General features: G+C 39.4%; 1 protein-coding gene across 1 annotated transcript in view; it reads left to right on the top strand.

Annotated features, from left to right (window-relative positions):
• The first annotated feature begins 1604 nt into the window (after positions 1–1604).
• The window catches only part of LOC133543159 (A disintegrin and metalloproteinase with thrombospondin motifs 7), a 292170-nt gene continuing 276882 nt past the window's right edge, over positions 1605–16892 (top strand). The window contains exon 1 of the mRNA XM_061887652.1: positions 1605–2013. Within this exon, the coding sequence (XP_061743636.1) occupies positions 1911–2013 (103 nt within the window). The 5' untranslated portion in view covers positions 1605–1910. The remainder of the gene's footprint in view (positions 2014–16892) is intronic.

The raw sequence follows: 16892 nt of genomic DNA, 5'->3' as shown, positions 1-16892 counted from the left end.
TTTGATATGCCATTGATATTTGTTTAAATTATTATTATTATTATTTGAAACTGGATTTTGCATGTCACTAAAGTTATATAAGCCTTGCTTGTTCAATATTCAATGCAAAACTTGTTTGGGTCCCTATTAAAAGGATAATTTGTTCAACCTTGGCCCGCGGCTTTGTTCCGTTAAAAATGTTGGCCCACTCTGTATTTGAGTTTGACACCCCTGCTTTAACCTTCCTCTTGTGTTAGCTTTCAGTTACCATCTCTTATGTTAACGGGTCGGTTTTGACCCATGCCTTAAATCAGCTGTAAAATACACTAAAAACAATTATCTATCATCCAATTTGTTTCTCATCTCTTGGTTACCTCGTTAGGCTTCCTTATCCTTGAAAATATTGGTTTTAATATTTTTGGTTTGGGCCATTGGGCCTTTTTTTTGTCAGTATAGCCCTCGATTTCAATTTTTAAAAATCGTAAAACGAACCTCAAGAGAATCATATAAATAAAAAAAAGGTTGTTGTGTTACCTAACTATTACTAAGGGGTATTAGAACACATCTCTTAAATAAATGTGTTTTATTTATTTTTTCATTTTAAGAATTTTAACTATAGTAACATCTATGGTGTTACGGGTCAATTTCGACCCATATATATTTACTTCAAGAAAAAGGCTAAAAGGTATTTTTTTCAGCAACAGAAATCCAACATCAAACAAACAACAACCAACAACCAATCAAGCAAATGAAACCAAGAGAAATAGATTACTAGTTCCAAAACTAATAAAAAAACTAAATCAGAGTGGCAAAAAGTGACACTTTTAGTGTCCGTCTTTTGTTTGTTTTTGTACAGGATAACAAGGTAAAATGAGAATCCATTAAAGCTCACATGATTGGGAGAGGAGCTGGCTGTCAGTGTGTTCAGTTTTGGCTCTTATCATTGCTTTATCATCTTATTTTTATAACTGGGTCGAAACCGGGGTTAGTGCGTCCGCCTCACAATACGAAGGTCCTGCAGTCCTGGGTTCAAATCCAGCCTCGGGATCTTCCTGTGTGGAGTTTGCATGTCCTCCCCGTGAATGCGTGGGTTCCCTCCGGGTACTCCGGCTTCCTCCCACTTCCAAAGACATGCACCTGGGGATAGGTTGATTGGCAACACTAAATTGGCCCTAGTGTGTGAATGTGAGTGTGAATGTTGTCTGTCTATCTGTGTTGGCCCTGCGATGAGGTGGCGACTTGTCCAGGGTGTACCCCGCCTCCCGCCCGATTGTAGCTGAGATAGGCGCCAGCGCCCCCCGCGACCCCAAAAGGTAATAAGCGGTAGAAAATGGATGGATGGATGGATGGGTCGAAACCGACCCTAACAACACCAAGGGCATAAGTTCTACCAGAGCATTTTATAATTTAGTGTAAAAAATTAAAATGTTTTATTTTGTTGACAAAGAGGTTCCTGACAAAGTCAAAAAAGCTTTGATGCAAAAAAAATAAATGTATGTGGTGTTTTTATGCATTTAAAAACTAAAACGGGTCGGTGCCGACCCTAACACAAGACGAAGGTTAAAGAGTAAGTCAGTGAGAGAGTGGGGGGGAAAAAACGAGTCGTTCATGAAGTGCACATTTCTCCCCTGCATCTTCCAAGCGGATCTCACATTACTTCCGAGTCCCCTTTAAACGCCTATTGTCTTGGGTCCACCCATCCGTGGGGGTGGTTTTCTCCTGCCAAACTTTGCAAACTTTTTTTGTCAGGCTTGTCACCAGTTGTCGGCGCGGATGGACAACCGGGGAGCACGAAGGCGTGCGAAGCCATGAAACCTTCGTCGTCGTCCACGACGCGTGTTGTCACGCCGCGGCCTCGGCGCAGATGATCTGAAGTGTGTCAGTCACCACTTTAAGTCCTCCATGTTCCTCAAGTCCTGCGAGCTGCAGACATGGACTGCGGGCTTCACCTCCACTTCTTCCTCCTCCTCGCGGGGCTTCTTCTCCTGGCCGCGCTGCACGACTGCAGAAGGCTGGGGTCGCCACGACATTCAGGTTAGTGGGGATATTCCGTCTTTGCAAAGTGCACTTGGACGTGTGTGCTTAAGTGTGCATGAGCTTCTTTGTGCACAACGCATGGCGAAGGACTTCCCATTGTTTAAAGCAGGGGTGTCAAACGTACGGCCCGCGGGCAGACTTAGGCCCGCGAACAGATTTTATCCGGCCCGAGGGATAAGTTTGCTAAGTATACAAATTAACCTGACATTTTTGAGTGAAAGGAACATGTGTTTACTGGATGTTGCAATAGCAATTCTTTGTATCTTTGTACATCAGCGGTCGGTAGAGATGCGCGGATAGGCAATTATATCATCCGCAACCGCATCACCAAAGTCGTCGTCCACCCAAACCAACATTTTATCAGAACCGCAACCGCCCGCCACCCGCCCGTTGAAATACATCAGAGGTCGGCCACCTTTACCACCCAAAGAGCTATTTAAAGCCGTTTCACAGAGTAAAGAAGACAATGAGAGCCGCTAACGTTCTCGCCAATATCCAATTGTGTTCATCCTGAAGACAGGAATAAGGGCGTGCTATGAAACCATTGCCTTTGACACCTTAAATCAGTGGTCCCCAACCTTTTTGTATCCGCGGACCGGTCAACGCTTAATAATTTGTCCCGCGGTCCGGGGGGAGGGGGGGGTGTCCTTTTTTTTTCTTTTCTTCTTTGTCATGAAAAAGGGACGTTTTTGTCATGAAAAAGGGAGTTTTTTGTAGTTGGTGCACTATTTGTAAGTGTATATTGTGTTTTTTATGTTGATTTAATAAAAACTAAACAAACCAAAAAAAAAAAAAAAATATATATATATATTTTTTTTTAATAAAAAATTATTCTGCGGCCCGGTACCAATCGGGCCACGGCCCGGTGGTTGGGGACCACTGCCTTAAGTAACATGTACAAACCGATTGTTAGTCCGGCAACATGTTGTATGCAGCTTCCGCAATCACACGTACGAGATTGAAAGGCATTCTGGGTGACACAGAGTACACTGATGGTTGTGACATAAACAATTTTAACACTCTTACTAATATGCGCCACGCTGTGAAGCCACACCAAACAAGAATGACAAACACATTTCGGGAGAACATCCTCACAGTAACCCAACATAAACGCAACACAACAAATACCCAGAATCCTTGGCATCCGTGACACTCCCTGAATAAGCGCCCCCAACCCCGCCCACCTTACCGACGCTCGGGGGTGGGGGAGGGTATAAAATAGTCAGGAAGTGTCATGGATGCAAAGGATTCTGGGTATTTGTTGTGTTGTGTTACTGTGAGGATGTTCTCCCGACATGTGTTTGTCATTCTTGTTTGGTGTGGCTTCACAGCGTGGCGCATATTACTAAGAGGGTTAAAATTGTTTATATCACAACCATTAGTGTACTCTGTGTCACCCAGTATGCCTTGCAGTCGTGTGCGTGTGTCTGCGGAAGCCACACACAACATGTTGCTGTACTGACAATCTGATCGTACATGTTGTAGAAGGCGACAAAGCCAATGACTTCATAGCACGCCCTATTACTTATTAACTGGGTGACTGCCGGCAGTCATTCTAGAGAATGTTTGCGTCTCCTATTGTCTTCTTCGCTTTGTGACACGGGTCCTAAATGGCTCTTTGAATAGTAAAGGATACTGATCCCAGAACAATGTATAACAAATATTTCCCAATGGTTCAACCGCCACCCGCCCGAATCTAATTAAAATCAATTTTTTTGTCATGTCACCCGCCCGACCCGCGGTTTATCCGCGGACTCCGCGGATGGGAACGCAAACCGCGCATCTCTAGCGGTTGGCAACCCGCGCTTCCGGAGCCGCATGCGGCTCTTGGATCACTCTGATGTGGCTCAGCTGCATACTGCAACTCAGTATTCTTCTTCCTCCAAACACGACAAGTTGAGTTTATACCAAAAAGTTCTATTTTGGTTTCATCTGACCACATGACATTCTCCCAATCCTCTGCTGTATCATCCATGTATCCATTTTGGAAAAACTCAACTCGTCGTGTTTGGAGGAAGAAGAATACTGAGTTGCATCCCAAGAACACCATACCTACTGTGAAGCATGGGGGTGGAAACATCATGCTTTGGGGCGGTTTTTCTGCTAAGGGGACAGGACGATTGATCCGTGTTAAGGAAAGAATGAATGGGCCCATGTATCGTGAGATTTTGAGCCAAATCTTCCTTCCATCAGTGAGAGCTTTGAATGGTTGACCAAATACTTATTTTCCACCATAATTTACAAATAAATTCTTTAAAATTCCTACAATCTGAATTCCTGGATTTTTTTTTTCACATTCTGTCTCTCACAGTTGAAGTGTACCTATGATGAAAATTACAGACCTCTGTCATCATTTTAAGTGGGAGAACTTGCACAATCGGTGGCTGACTAAATACTTTTTTGCCCCACTGTAAAAGCTCAAACAGGTGAAATGTAACAATAAAATGTTGCAATGCTTTAATAACCCAAAACTGCCATACAGGCTGTTTCTTTCTTTAAAAAATAATAATGAATCAAAATCAATGTCATTTTGAATTATCGACCTATTCAAGGCATTCGGAGAAGGCATTCGACCGTGTCCCTCGGGAAGTCCTGTGGGGAGTGCTCAGAGAGTATGGGGTATCGGACTGTCTTATTGTGGCGGTCTGTTCCCTGTACGATCAGTGCCAGAGCTTGGTCCGCATTGCCGGCAGTAAGTCGAACACATTTCCAGTGAGGGTTGGACTCCGCCAAGGCTGTCCTTTGTCACCGATTCTGTTCATAACTTTTATGGACAGAATTTCTAGGCGCAGTCAAGGCGTTGAGGAGTTCCGGTTTGGTAACCGCAGGATTAGGTCTCTGCTTTTTGCAGATGATGTGGTCCTGATGGCTTCATCTGACCGGGATCTTCAGCTCTCGCTGGATCGGTTCGCAGCCGAGTGTGAAGCGACCGGAATGAGAATCAGCACCTCCAAGTCCGAGTCCATGGTTCTCGCCCGGAAAAGGGTGGAGTGCCATCTCCGGGTTGGGGAGGAGACCCTGCCCCAAGTGGAGGAGTTCAAGTACCTAGGAGTCTTGTTCACGAGTGAGGGAAGAGTGGATCGTGAGATCGACAGGCGGATCGGTGCGGCGTCTTCAGTAATGCGGACGTTGTACCGATCCGTTGTGGTGAAGAAGGAGCTGAGCCGGAAGGCAAAGCTCTCAATTTACCGGTCGATCTACGTTCCCATCCTCACCTATGGTCATGAGCTTTGGGTCATAACCGAAAGGATAAGATCACGGGTACAAGCGGCCGAAATGAGTTTCCTCCGCCGTGTGGCGGGGCTCTCCCTTAGAGATAGGGTGAGAAGCTCTGCCATTCGGGAGGGACTCAAAGTAAAGCCGCTGCTCCTTCACATCGAGAGGAGCCAGATGAGGTGGTTCGGGCATCTGGTCAGGATGCCACCCGAACGCCTCCCTAGGGAGGTGTTTAGGGCACGTCCAACCGGTAGGAGGCCACGGGGAAGACCCAGGACACGTTGGGAAGACTATGTCTCCCGGCTGGCCTGGGAACGCCTCGGGATCCCCCGGGTAGAGCTAGACGAAGTGGCTGGGGAGAGGGAAGTCTGGGTTTCCCTGCTTAGGCTGTTGCCCCCGCGACCCGACCTCGGATAAGCGGAAGATGATGGATGGATGATGGATGGACCTATTCAAGGCTTCAATTACGTCACATTAAATATTCCACTTTGAGATATTTTTTTAGGGAAAATGTTGCATTTTTTTTTTTTGCCATATAAAAAAACTGAGCTGTTTTTTAAAGAAGGGCCTAAAACAAACAAATAAACAAAAAACATAAACAAAAATAAAACTTAAATTTGACGGATATATCTGAAGTTGATCTCGAGATTATTGTGCTAAAAGTAAAGAGTAAAAAAAATGTATAATTTATTTTTTAACACTTTATTGAGGAGTACACTTTTGGATCCCCAATTATTTTTGTGTGATTTGTTTTCAAGTGTCATTGCTCAACAAAATAATAATGAATCAAAATCCAAATTTAAGGCTCCAGTTATTATATAATCTCAAATAATCCACCTAAAAAAGTTATTGGGTGAAAATATTGCATATTTTGTGTTTTTTCCATTTTTTATTTCCTAATGTTAATCTGGATATTTAAAACTTGAATAATAATATAAATAATAATACTGAATAATGACACATTTTTGATATATATATATTTTTTTTACCAAAACCTTTTGGGGTCCTTGGGATCATAACTGAGTGAAGGCCTAAATGTATATTTTTTATACATATATTGTAATGTTTTTGAAAATAAAAATTATGAAAATGGCCCCCACTTGCTTTGATTTTTCAGTGTGAGGCCCTCAGTGGAAAAAGTTTGGACACCCCTTTTGTAGATGATGCTACATATATAATTTTGATTTATCTCATACTTTCGATTTTTTATCTCATGATTATGACTTTTGTTAATTTCATAATTTGGACTTTCCTATCGCATTATTTTGTCTTTTTTACCCAGAATTTTGACCTCCCCACCTCTTTTTTATAGCAGTTTTTAATCTAATAATTATTTATTTTAATCTCAAATTTCCAATGTAAATATTTTATAGTCTCGACTTTCTTATTTCATGATTTTGACTTTTTATCTCATAAATAGAACTTCATTTTTTGTATGTCATCATGACTTTTTATCATGGGTTCTCTCCAAGTACTGTTCTAAATGTGTCCAGTAGATGTCGCAATAGCAATTTTTTGTAACTTTGTAGATGATTCTACATATGTAATTTTGATTATTCTCATACTTGTTTATTTCATAAGTTGGACTTTACTATCACATTGTTTTGTCTTTTTATCCCATATTTTCGACCCCTGCCCCCTCTTATTTATAGCACTTTTAATTTCATAATTATAAAATTTTTATCTCAAATTTTCAATTCTTATATTTTATAATCTCAACTTTCTTATTTCATGATTTTGACTTTTTATTTCATAAATAGAACTGCATTTTTTGTATCTCATAATTATGACTTTTTATCATAATTTCGACTTCTGATGTCATTATTGAATTTTATCTCATAATTGTGACTTTATTGACTCAGAATTTATACTTTTGCATCTCAAAATTGTGACTTTTATCTAAAAATTTCTTTCATAATTTTGATTTATCTTATATAATTTAGATGATATCATTATTATGAGTTTTTTATTTTATAATTAGGACTTTCCAATCACATTATTTTGTCTTTTTGTCCCATATTTTCCACCCCTGCCCCCATCTTATTCACAGCACTTTTTAATATCATAATTATGACTTTTTATCTCAAATTTTCAATGTAAAAATGTTATAATCTGGACTTTATTATATGATTTTGACTTTTTATCTCAAATAGAACTTCTTTTTTTATATGTCATTATGACTTTTTAGCATGGGTTCTCTCCGAGTACTGTTCTAAATGTGTCCACTAGATGTCGCAATAGCAATTCTTTGTATCTTTGTAGATGATGCTACATATGTAATTTTGATTTATCTCATACTTTTGATTTTTGACCTCTTGATTATGACTTTTTTTTTAATTACATAATTCGGACTTTCCTATCACATTAATTTGTCTTTTTATCCCTTATTTTCGACACCCGCCCCCTCTTATTTATAGCACTTTTGAATTCCATAACTATGACATTTTATCTCGCCCTATGATGAGGTGGCAACTTGTCCAGGATGCACCCTGCCTTGCGCCCGAAACGCAAGCGACCCCGAAAGGGACAAACGATAGAAAATGGATGGATGGATGGACTTTCTTATTTCATGATTTTGACTTTTTATCTCATAAATAGAACTGCATTTTTTGTATCTCATAATTATGACTTTTATCATAGTTTCGACTTTTTATTTAATAATTGAAACTTTTAATCTCATAATTGTGACTTTGTTGACTCAGAATTTTGACTTTTTCTCTCATAAGGGCTTGTTCATCTCAAAATTGTGACTTTTATCAAAAAATATCTTTCATAGTTTTGATTTATCTCATAATTTAGATTTTTGGTGTCATTATTATGACTTTTTATTTCATAATTTGGACTTTTCTATCACATTATTTTGTCTTTTATCCCATAATTTCGATTGCCCTACCCTCTTATTTATAGCACTTTTAAATATCATAATTATGACTTTTTATCTAAAATTTTCAATGTATAAATTTTACAATCTAAACTTTCCTATTTCATGATTTTGACTTTTTGTCTCATAAATATAACTTTTTTTTAATCTCGTAATAATGACTTTTTGTGTTGGCCCTGCGATGAGGTGGTGACTTGTCCAGGGTGTACGCCGCTTTTTGCCCAAATGCAGCTGAGATAGGCACCAGCACTCCCCGCGACCCCGAAAGGGACAAGCGGTAGAAAATGGATGGATGGATGGACTTTTTATCATGGTTTCCCTCCGGGTACTGTTCTAAATGTGTCCACTTGATGTCGCAATAGCAATTTTTTGTCGATGATACTACCTTTGTACAAGATAAACCACATGATGTTAGTACATCAGTTGGGGAAAATGATCAAACTACATAAATATCATCCTGTAATTAGATTTTGATATAATTTTTTCATCTTGATAAATTGAAAATTAACACTAAAGAGTTGACTGATGAACATTATCACATAATTTAGTCCGAAAATATAAATAGTGACAAATAAAGATATAATACTATTAACCGCAACATGTGAGTGGAAAAAACTAAAACAAAACATGATTTGTACAATTTCAGATTGTTATTGTGCTATTTTTAAACAAAGACAATAATCTGAAATAGTCTTTATTTTTAAGTTATCGTGCCGTGATTTCACCACTTGGTAGTAGATTTTTCTCCATGCGGACCCCGTATTAAAATGAGTTTTACACCCCCGCTGTAAACCGTACCAATTCATTAGATGTATTCGCTTCTCCCACAATCTGCTAATAAAAGCTTCAATCAATTAAAAACGCAAAACAAAGAAAACACTGCGTTGGAATCAAGAAAATAAAACACTGTACTTTATTCAAGTGATTCTTTGGCGTACCCTAGATGGAACCTATGGAAATTAACAAACTACATAAATAACATCCAGCAATATGATTTCGATATAATTTTTTTATCTTGATGGATTGAAAATTAACACCAATGAGTTGACTGATGAACATTATCACATAATTTATTCAGAAAAATATAAATAACAAATGAACGATCAAATGGAACATGTAAGTGTAAAAAAACAACTAAAAAACAACAACATTATGATTTGTGCTTGTTCTATTTTTAAACAAAGAAAACAATCTGAATTTGTCTTTATTTTTAAGTTATCGTGCCGTGATTTTACCAGTGCGGCCCCCTTGGAGTAGATTTTTTTTTCATCTAAAATGAGTTCGACACCCCTGTTTTAATGGTGTCAAACTTTTTTTCACCAAGTACCGCCTCAGAAAACACTTGGCTCTCCGAGGGCCACCATAATGACCGACATTAAAATACAGTAGCATAGTAGACCTAGGTATTCATTACAGAGAATACAAAAGTTTTATTTAACAAGTATATTTGATATTTTTGGCCACTTTAACATTACACGCAATTTGAACAGTAACACTGTGTTTGAATATTTAATTAGGTGATTTTTTTTGGGCATACCACTGGATGGATCCCTCATACCACTAGTGGTACACATACCACAGTTTGAGAATCGCCGTTCTACAATGTTTATGTCCTAAATTAAGCATTTTAAGGATGAAAATGGCTAAATTGAAATATTTATTTAACCCTTGTGTAATGTTCATATTGTTGTTACTCAGCCAGCGTTTGTCGGTCTGTTTTTTGGCTTCCCACACAAGGTTGCAACATTGTTTGTCAACACTGTCTGCTCTCATTTTCTCGCACATTTGACCCTCTGGTGTTCTGTGTACCGACACTCTGTCCTCCTCTTGTCTAGGACTTGTGTGTGTGTTGCAACATTGTTTGTCAACACTGTCTGCTCTCATTTTCTCGCACATTTGACCCTCTGGTGTTCTGTGTACCGACACTCTGTCCTCCTCTTGTCTAGGACTTGTGTGTGTGTTGCAACATTGTTTGTCAACACTGTCTGCTCTCATTTTCTCGCACATTTGACCCTCTGATGTTCTGTGTACCGACACTCTGTCCTCCTGTTGTCTAGGCCTTGTGTGTGGGTTGCAACATTGTTTGTCAACACTGTCTGCTCTCATTTTCTCGCACATTTGACCCTCTGATGTTCTGTGTACCGACACTCTGTCCTCCTCTTGTCTAGGCCTTGTGTGTGTGTGTGTGTGTGTGTGGTACACAGAACATCAATTTCTACACTTCTATTAACCCTGGATCCAGTGGACCCGGACATCTTATATGTAATAGAAATGTGTAGGGGGGGAGGGGGGTGTATGTTGTGTGGTTATTAAATATGTATTCTGATATATGTTCTTTACATAAAATGAGCTAAAGTCTCAGTTTAAAAAATCAATTAACTGTATAATTTTTCTTTTAATAAAAAATGAAAACGGGTCCCCCGAACAGCACACAAGTGATTCTCTTGTGTGCCTTTAGATGGAGCCCCCACACCACAATTTGAGAACCACTGATCTGGTGCCATACCAAAGAATCACTTAATTAATTATTACAACACAGTGTTACTGTTCAAATTATGTGTAATGTTACAGAAATATGGAAAATGCTTGTTAAATGAAACCTCTGCATTGTTTTTAATACATACTTAAGATTTATACGCTACTGCATTTTAATGTTGGTCATTATGGTGGTACTTGGAGAGCCAAGTGTTTTCTGAGGTGAAACTTGGTGGAAAAAAGTTTTAAAACCACTTTTCTAATCCCCACTGTGAAGATTGGGTGCTTATGTGCAAAACTGTAGCGCTATCAAGGGATTACTCCTCTCCGGTTTAGCAGCATATACCTGCACGCCCGCCTCTCACTTTTAAATTCTGAAAACACTAATTACGGAAGCAAGCAAGGAAGCAAACCTGACAACAAAAAGAGATGCCCTTTGGCTTGTGAATAAATGTGCAACTGAGAGATAACATTAAGACTATCTAAGTGGAGATGGTTCCATAAATCATTATTTCAGGGGATCAACCAAGAAAAACGCTAATTAAACTTTAAAAATAGAATAAGTTTGTTGTTTTGTACTTGCCACTGAGTGTGTATAATTGTGTTGTTTGCACATCAACAAGAACCCAGAAAGAAGCGTGCCCGGATTTGACTTCAGATGCCAATGCTCACCTTTGACCTTTTGTGTTGACAATGAATGGAAGTCTTGTGCGGTTTCAACACATTCTTTCAGAGAAGGCACATTAGAAGCAGTGAGTCCCAACACGAAAATGATCCAACTCTGATAATTGTGTTTTATTTACAACTAGGGTTTCAAAGTCTTCTCAATAGGACCGTGACGTAAATGGTAAAATAAACGGTGAATGGGTTGTACTTGTATAGGGCTTTTCTACCTTTTTGCGCTTTTTTTTTAACTAACTCAAAGCGCTTTGTCACTATTTCCACATTCACCCATTCACACACACATTCACACGCTGATGGCGGGAGCTGTCATGCAAGGCGCTAACCATGTCCCATCAGGAGCAAGGGTGAAGTGTCTTGCTCAACGGACGTGACCAGGATGGTAGAATGTGGGGATTGAACCAGTAACCCTCAGGTTGCTGGCACAGCCACTCTCCCAACTGCACCACGCCAACGTGTGATAGTATCAAATGAAAAATCGGTCAGTAAATAAACTACATCTCCCACAATCCTCTATATTATGTTATATTATATTATATTATATATTATATTATATTATATTATATTATATCATGTTATATTATACAGTGCTCAATAGAGTGGAATATACGTTAGGTCAGGAAAATAAAAAACTGAAATCTCTCTCTCTCTCTCTCTCTCTCTCTCTCTCTCTCTCTCCATATATATATATATGTATATATATATATATATATGTATATATATATATATATATATATATATATATATATATATATATATATATATATATATATATATATATATATATCTCCATTTTCTACCCATTGTCTCGTACGGGGTCGCGGGGGGTTGCTGGAGCCTATCTCAGCTGCATTCGGGTATAAGGCGGGGTACACCCTGGACAAGTCGCCTCCTCATCGCAGGGCCATATATATATATATATATATATATATATATATATATATATATATATATTTCTGAAAGAAGTATTCAATATTTCCCTTTTCCATCCATCCATTTTCTTCCGCTTATGCGAGGTCGGGTCGCGGGGGCGCCAGCCTAAGCAGGCAAGCCCAGACTTCCCTCTCCCCAGCCACTTCGTCCAGCTCTTCCCGGGGGATCCGGAGGCGTCCCCAGGCCAGCCAGGAAACATAGTCTTCCCAACGTGTCCTGGGTCTTTCCCGTGGCCTCCTACCGGTTGGAAATGCCCTAAACACCTCCCTAGGGAGGCGTTAGGGTGGCATCCTGACCAGATGCCTGAACCACCTCATGTGGCTCCTCGCGATGTGGAGGAGCAGCGGCTTTACTTTGAGTTCCTCCCGGATGGCAGAGCTTCTCACCCTATCTCTAAGGGAGAGCTCCGCCACACGGCTGAGGAAACTCATTTTGGCCGCTTGTACCCGTGATCTTATCCTTTCGGTCATGACCCAAGGCTCATGACCATAGGTGAGGATGGGAACGTAGATCGACCGGTAAATTGGGAGCTTTGCATTATTTTCATTACTTCCCTTTTACTAAAGATTAATTTATATATATATATATATATATATATATATATATATATATATATATATATATATATATATATATATATATATATATATATATAATTTCCCCCAGGGATTAATAAAGTACTTTCTATTCTTTTTTTATTAGCACATATTTTTTTTGTTTTGTTTCAAGATAGCTTAGCTATTAGCATACATGCTCCTGGCTTGCTTGCTTCCTATGTAATGTGTTTAACCTCCTCCTCCAGTGATAATAGTACATGATCTAGATACTTAATAAACTAAAACATGTATTTTATTTGCTGTAATGGAGGTGACGTATTATTAATTTGGGGGAGCCTCTACACCAGTGGTGCCCACACTTTTTCTGCAGGCGAGCTACTTTTCAATTGATCAACTCGAGTGGATCTACCTCATTTATATATATCATTTATATTTATTTATTTATGAAAGAGACATTTTTGTAAACAAGTTAAATGTGTTTAATGATAATACAAGCATGTGTAACACATATAGATGTCTTTCTTTCACGAAGACAAGAATATAAGTGGGTGTATTACCTGATTCTGATGACTTGCATTGATTGGAATCAGACAGTAATGATGATAACGCCCACATTTTCAAATGGAGGAGAAAAAAAGTTGTCCTTTCTGTACAACACCATGTGAAAGTGTTTGGTTTTTGGCATCTAATTCATCCAGCTTCCATACACTTTACAAGAAAAACTTTGGCGGCAAATTCCGTAGCTTGCTTGATTGACATTCACGGCACCCGAGGGTCTTGTGAGATGACGCTGGCTGCTGCCAGTTCATTATTATGAAAAAATGACAGAGAGGAAGGCGAGAAACACTTTTTATTTCAACAGACTTTCGCGCCGTCCCTTCCGTCAAAACTCTAAAGGCCGACTGCACATTTCCTATCTTCACAATAAAAGCCCTGCTTCATGCTGCCTGCGCTAACAAAATAAGAGTCTCGGAAAGCTGGCGTGCACAAGTGATGTGCATGCCAGCTTTCTGAGGGATCGCTTGTGCACGCCAGTTTTCCGAGACTCTGTATTTAGTTAGCGCAGGCAGCATGAAGCAGGGCTTTTATTGTGAAGATAGGAAATGTGCAGTCGGCCTTTAGAGTTTTGACGGAAGGTACGGCGCGAGAGTCTGTTGAAATAAAAAGTGTTTCTCGCCTTCCTTTCGGTCATATTTTCATAATAATGATCTTGCAGCAGCCAGCGTCATCTCACAAGACCCTCCGGTACCGTGAATGTCATTTAAGTGACGTCTTGGTGAAGATTGATGATCACTAATGTTTAGGTCTATTTTTTTTAAAAGCCTGGCTGGAGATCGACTGACACACCCCCCGCGGTCGACTGGTAGCTCGCTATCGACGTAATGGCCACCCTTGCTCTACACACTGTGTATGGAGACACATAACTGGCAATCACCTACTTGTTCATGAAAATCGTCTCATGGATTGAATACTTGCAGGGGTGTCAAACTCGTTTTCATTCTGCATCTACTTTCAACAAAATCTTACTAAACATCAAATAAACATAAAAATGTTATTAAAGGGTTAACACTTACATTCTCTTTTAGTGGTAGCAGTGTTGTTGATCACCCATTTTTGCCAGTGCATCCAAGTATAGCATCAGTTTTGTTGTGGCAATCCTCAAAACAGATCCTTGCTCAATTCTGTTTTACTATTTGGCAGGCCGGATGTGGCTTAAGACATATCATCAATATAAATGTATAATAGCCTCATGATATAACTTCAATATTGCTTATGCGTTTTAATATTTTCATAGATTAATAACTACCTTCGAAATCATAAGTCACAGGTGACAAACACGTAAATGTGTCTATTTATTGTGTTTAGATTTTTGGGGGGAATATCTTGTTGCATGGTCAGATAATATTAAAGTTTAGAAGTTTGCATTCAGTACAATTTTCTTTTGTCAAATCGAAAGATCCAATTCATTAATCAGTTAAAGGCCTACTGAAACCCACTACTACCGACCACGCAGTCTGATAGTTTACATATCAATGATGAAATATTAACATTGCAACACATGCCAATACGGCCTTTTTAGTTTACTAAATTGCAATTTTAAATTTCCCGCGAGGTATCCTGTTGAAAACGTCACGGAATGATGACGCTTATGTTGACGCGTGCTTGTGACGTTATTGGTTGGAGCGGACATTTTATCCCAGCACCACTCACTGCTAAAAGTCGTTTGATTTAATCGCATAATTACACAATATTTTGGACATCTGTGTTGCTAAATCTTTTGCAATGTGTTCAGTTAATAATGGAGACTATAAAGAAGAATGCTGTTGGTGGAAAGCGGTGGATTGCAGCTGCCTTTAGCAACCAAAACACAGCCGGTGTTTCTTTGTTTGTTGTGAAGCTTTAATATGGAACAGAGCGGTCAAGCGAACATGTTTCTCTACTACATGTCGACCGGCAGGTTTCGGTGAGAAAATTGTGGTAATAATTCGGCTCTTACCGGAGACATGAGCGGAACTTGCGTCCTCCTGCAGCAGCTGTCAAACAGGCAGCTGCGACTTTCTTGGCTTCACTCAGAGACACTGGCGGTCACCACACCCCTCCGACTTTCAGGTATGACTTTATAATCTCACTAAAACGCTAGTAACACAATAAGCAGATAAGGGATTTTCCAGAATTATCCTAGTAAATGTGTCTAATAACATCTAAATCCTCGCCTTTTTATTTCATTTTATTTTTCGATTTTTTTTTTTCTTCTAGTGCTTCACTCTAACTTTCCTCATCCACGAATCTTTCATCCTCGCTCAAATTAATGGGGAAGTCGTCGCTTTCTCGGTCCGAATCGCTCTTGCTGCTGGTGGCTGTGATTGTAAACAATGTGAGGATGCGAGGAGCCCTACAACCCGTGACGTCACGCGCACATTGTCTGCTACTTCCGGTACAGGCAAGGCTTTTTTATTAGCTACCAAAAGTTACGAAACTTATCGTCGATGTTCTCTACTAAATCCTTTAAGCCAAAATATGGCAATATCGCGAAATGATTAAGTATGACACATAGAATGGACCTGCTATCCCCGTTTAAATAAGAACATCTCATTTCATTAGGCCTTTAAGATTTTGTGCATTATTGATGCAAATTATTTCCAGAATTTGGAGGGCCACATGGAAAAATGCAGAGGGCCACAGAAATCATGATCCAAAAGATTCATTATGTCTCCTTATTTGAGTTCTTTTCAGATTTTCTTATAGTCAGACAATATTTTTGGTATATTAGATGGAATATTTTGACCTGAATTGATGTGCAGGGCCTTAAGTTTGACAAGGCTCTTCCACTGGATGGCAAAAGGTGCAAATTAACATGTGTATCCACCTGTTACCTTTAGAATAACATAATTTGGCATGGCGGTGTCATGATTTGTTGCCCGGATCATGTTTGTTCAGTTTTTGACTCCTTCATTTCCTGTTTTGTGCACCTCTAGGTTTGTGTTTTAGTTGCCATGGGTGCAGATTAGTGTTTCCTGCCTCTGATTAGTGTCCGGGATGCTCGCCTGCGGCCGGGCACTAATCAGAGAGCTATTTATTCCTGTTTTTCGCCACACGAGGCCTGGCTGTCTTTTTTGCTTTTATGCACCAAGTTACCCAATAAATAAAGTACTATCTAATCTAATCTAATCTTTTGATTCCTATGCTCGTTTACCATTTACTAAGCCTTAGCTTTGCTCCCCATGCAATCGGCACGCGCCTCTTTTGTTTGTATCCCGTCCGATTTATGGAAAATAAATTGGCGTCTTATCTGCACATTGCCTCCGGAGTTTTCCGTCTGCATCTTAGGAGAACAATCCATGCAGCAAAATGCGACGATGACGTAACAGGCTGTGTGTCGTGAAATTTATGGAATGTATTTATGTGCCTTGGCTCTATAAAGGTTGAATACTACTGTATTTTGAGCAACAGCAACCTTAATATTGCACTATTAAAAGGGAACATTATCACAATTTCAAAAGGGTTAAAAACAATAAAAATCAGTTCCCAGTGGCTTGTTTTATTTTTTGAAGTTTTTTTTTAATTTTACCGGCCTTGGAATATCCCTAAATAAAGCTTTAAAGTGCCTTATTTTCGCTATCTTCGAAACCACT

This window comes from Nerophis ophidion, linkage group LG25, assembly GCF_033978795.1.
Source record: "Nerophis ophidion isolate RoL-2023_Sa linkage group LG25, RoL_Noph_v1.0, whole genome shotgun sequence".
NCBI classification, from domain to species: Eukaryota; Metazoa; Chordata; class Actinopteri; order Syngnathiformes; family Syngnathidae; genus Nerophis; species Nerophis ophidion.
The sequence above is the reverse complement of the archived record's forward strand: the minus strand, read 5'-3'. Positions and strand labels throughout refer to the sequence as shown.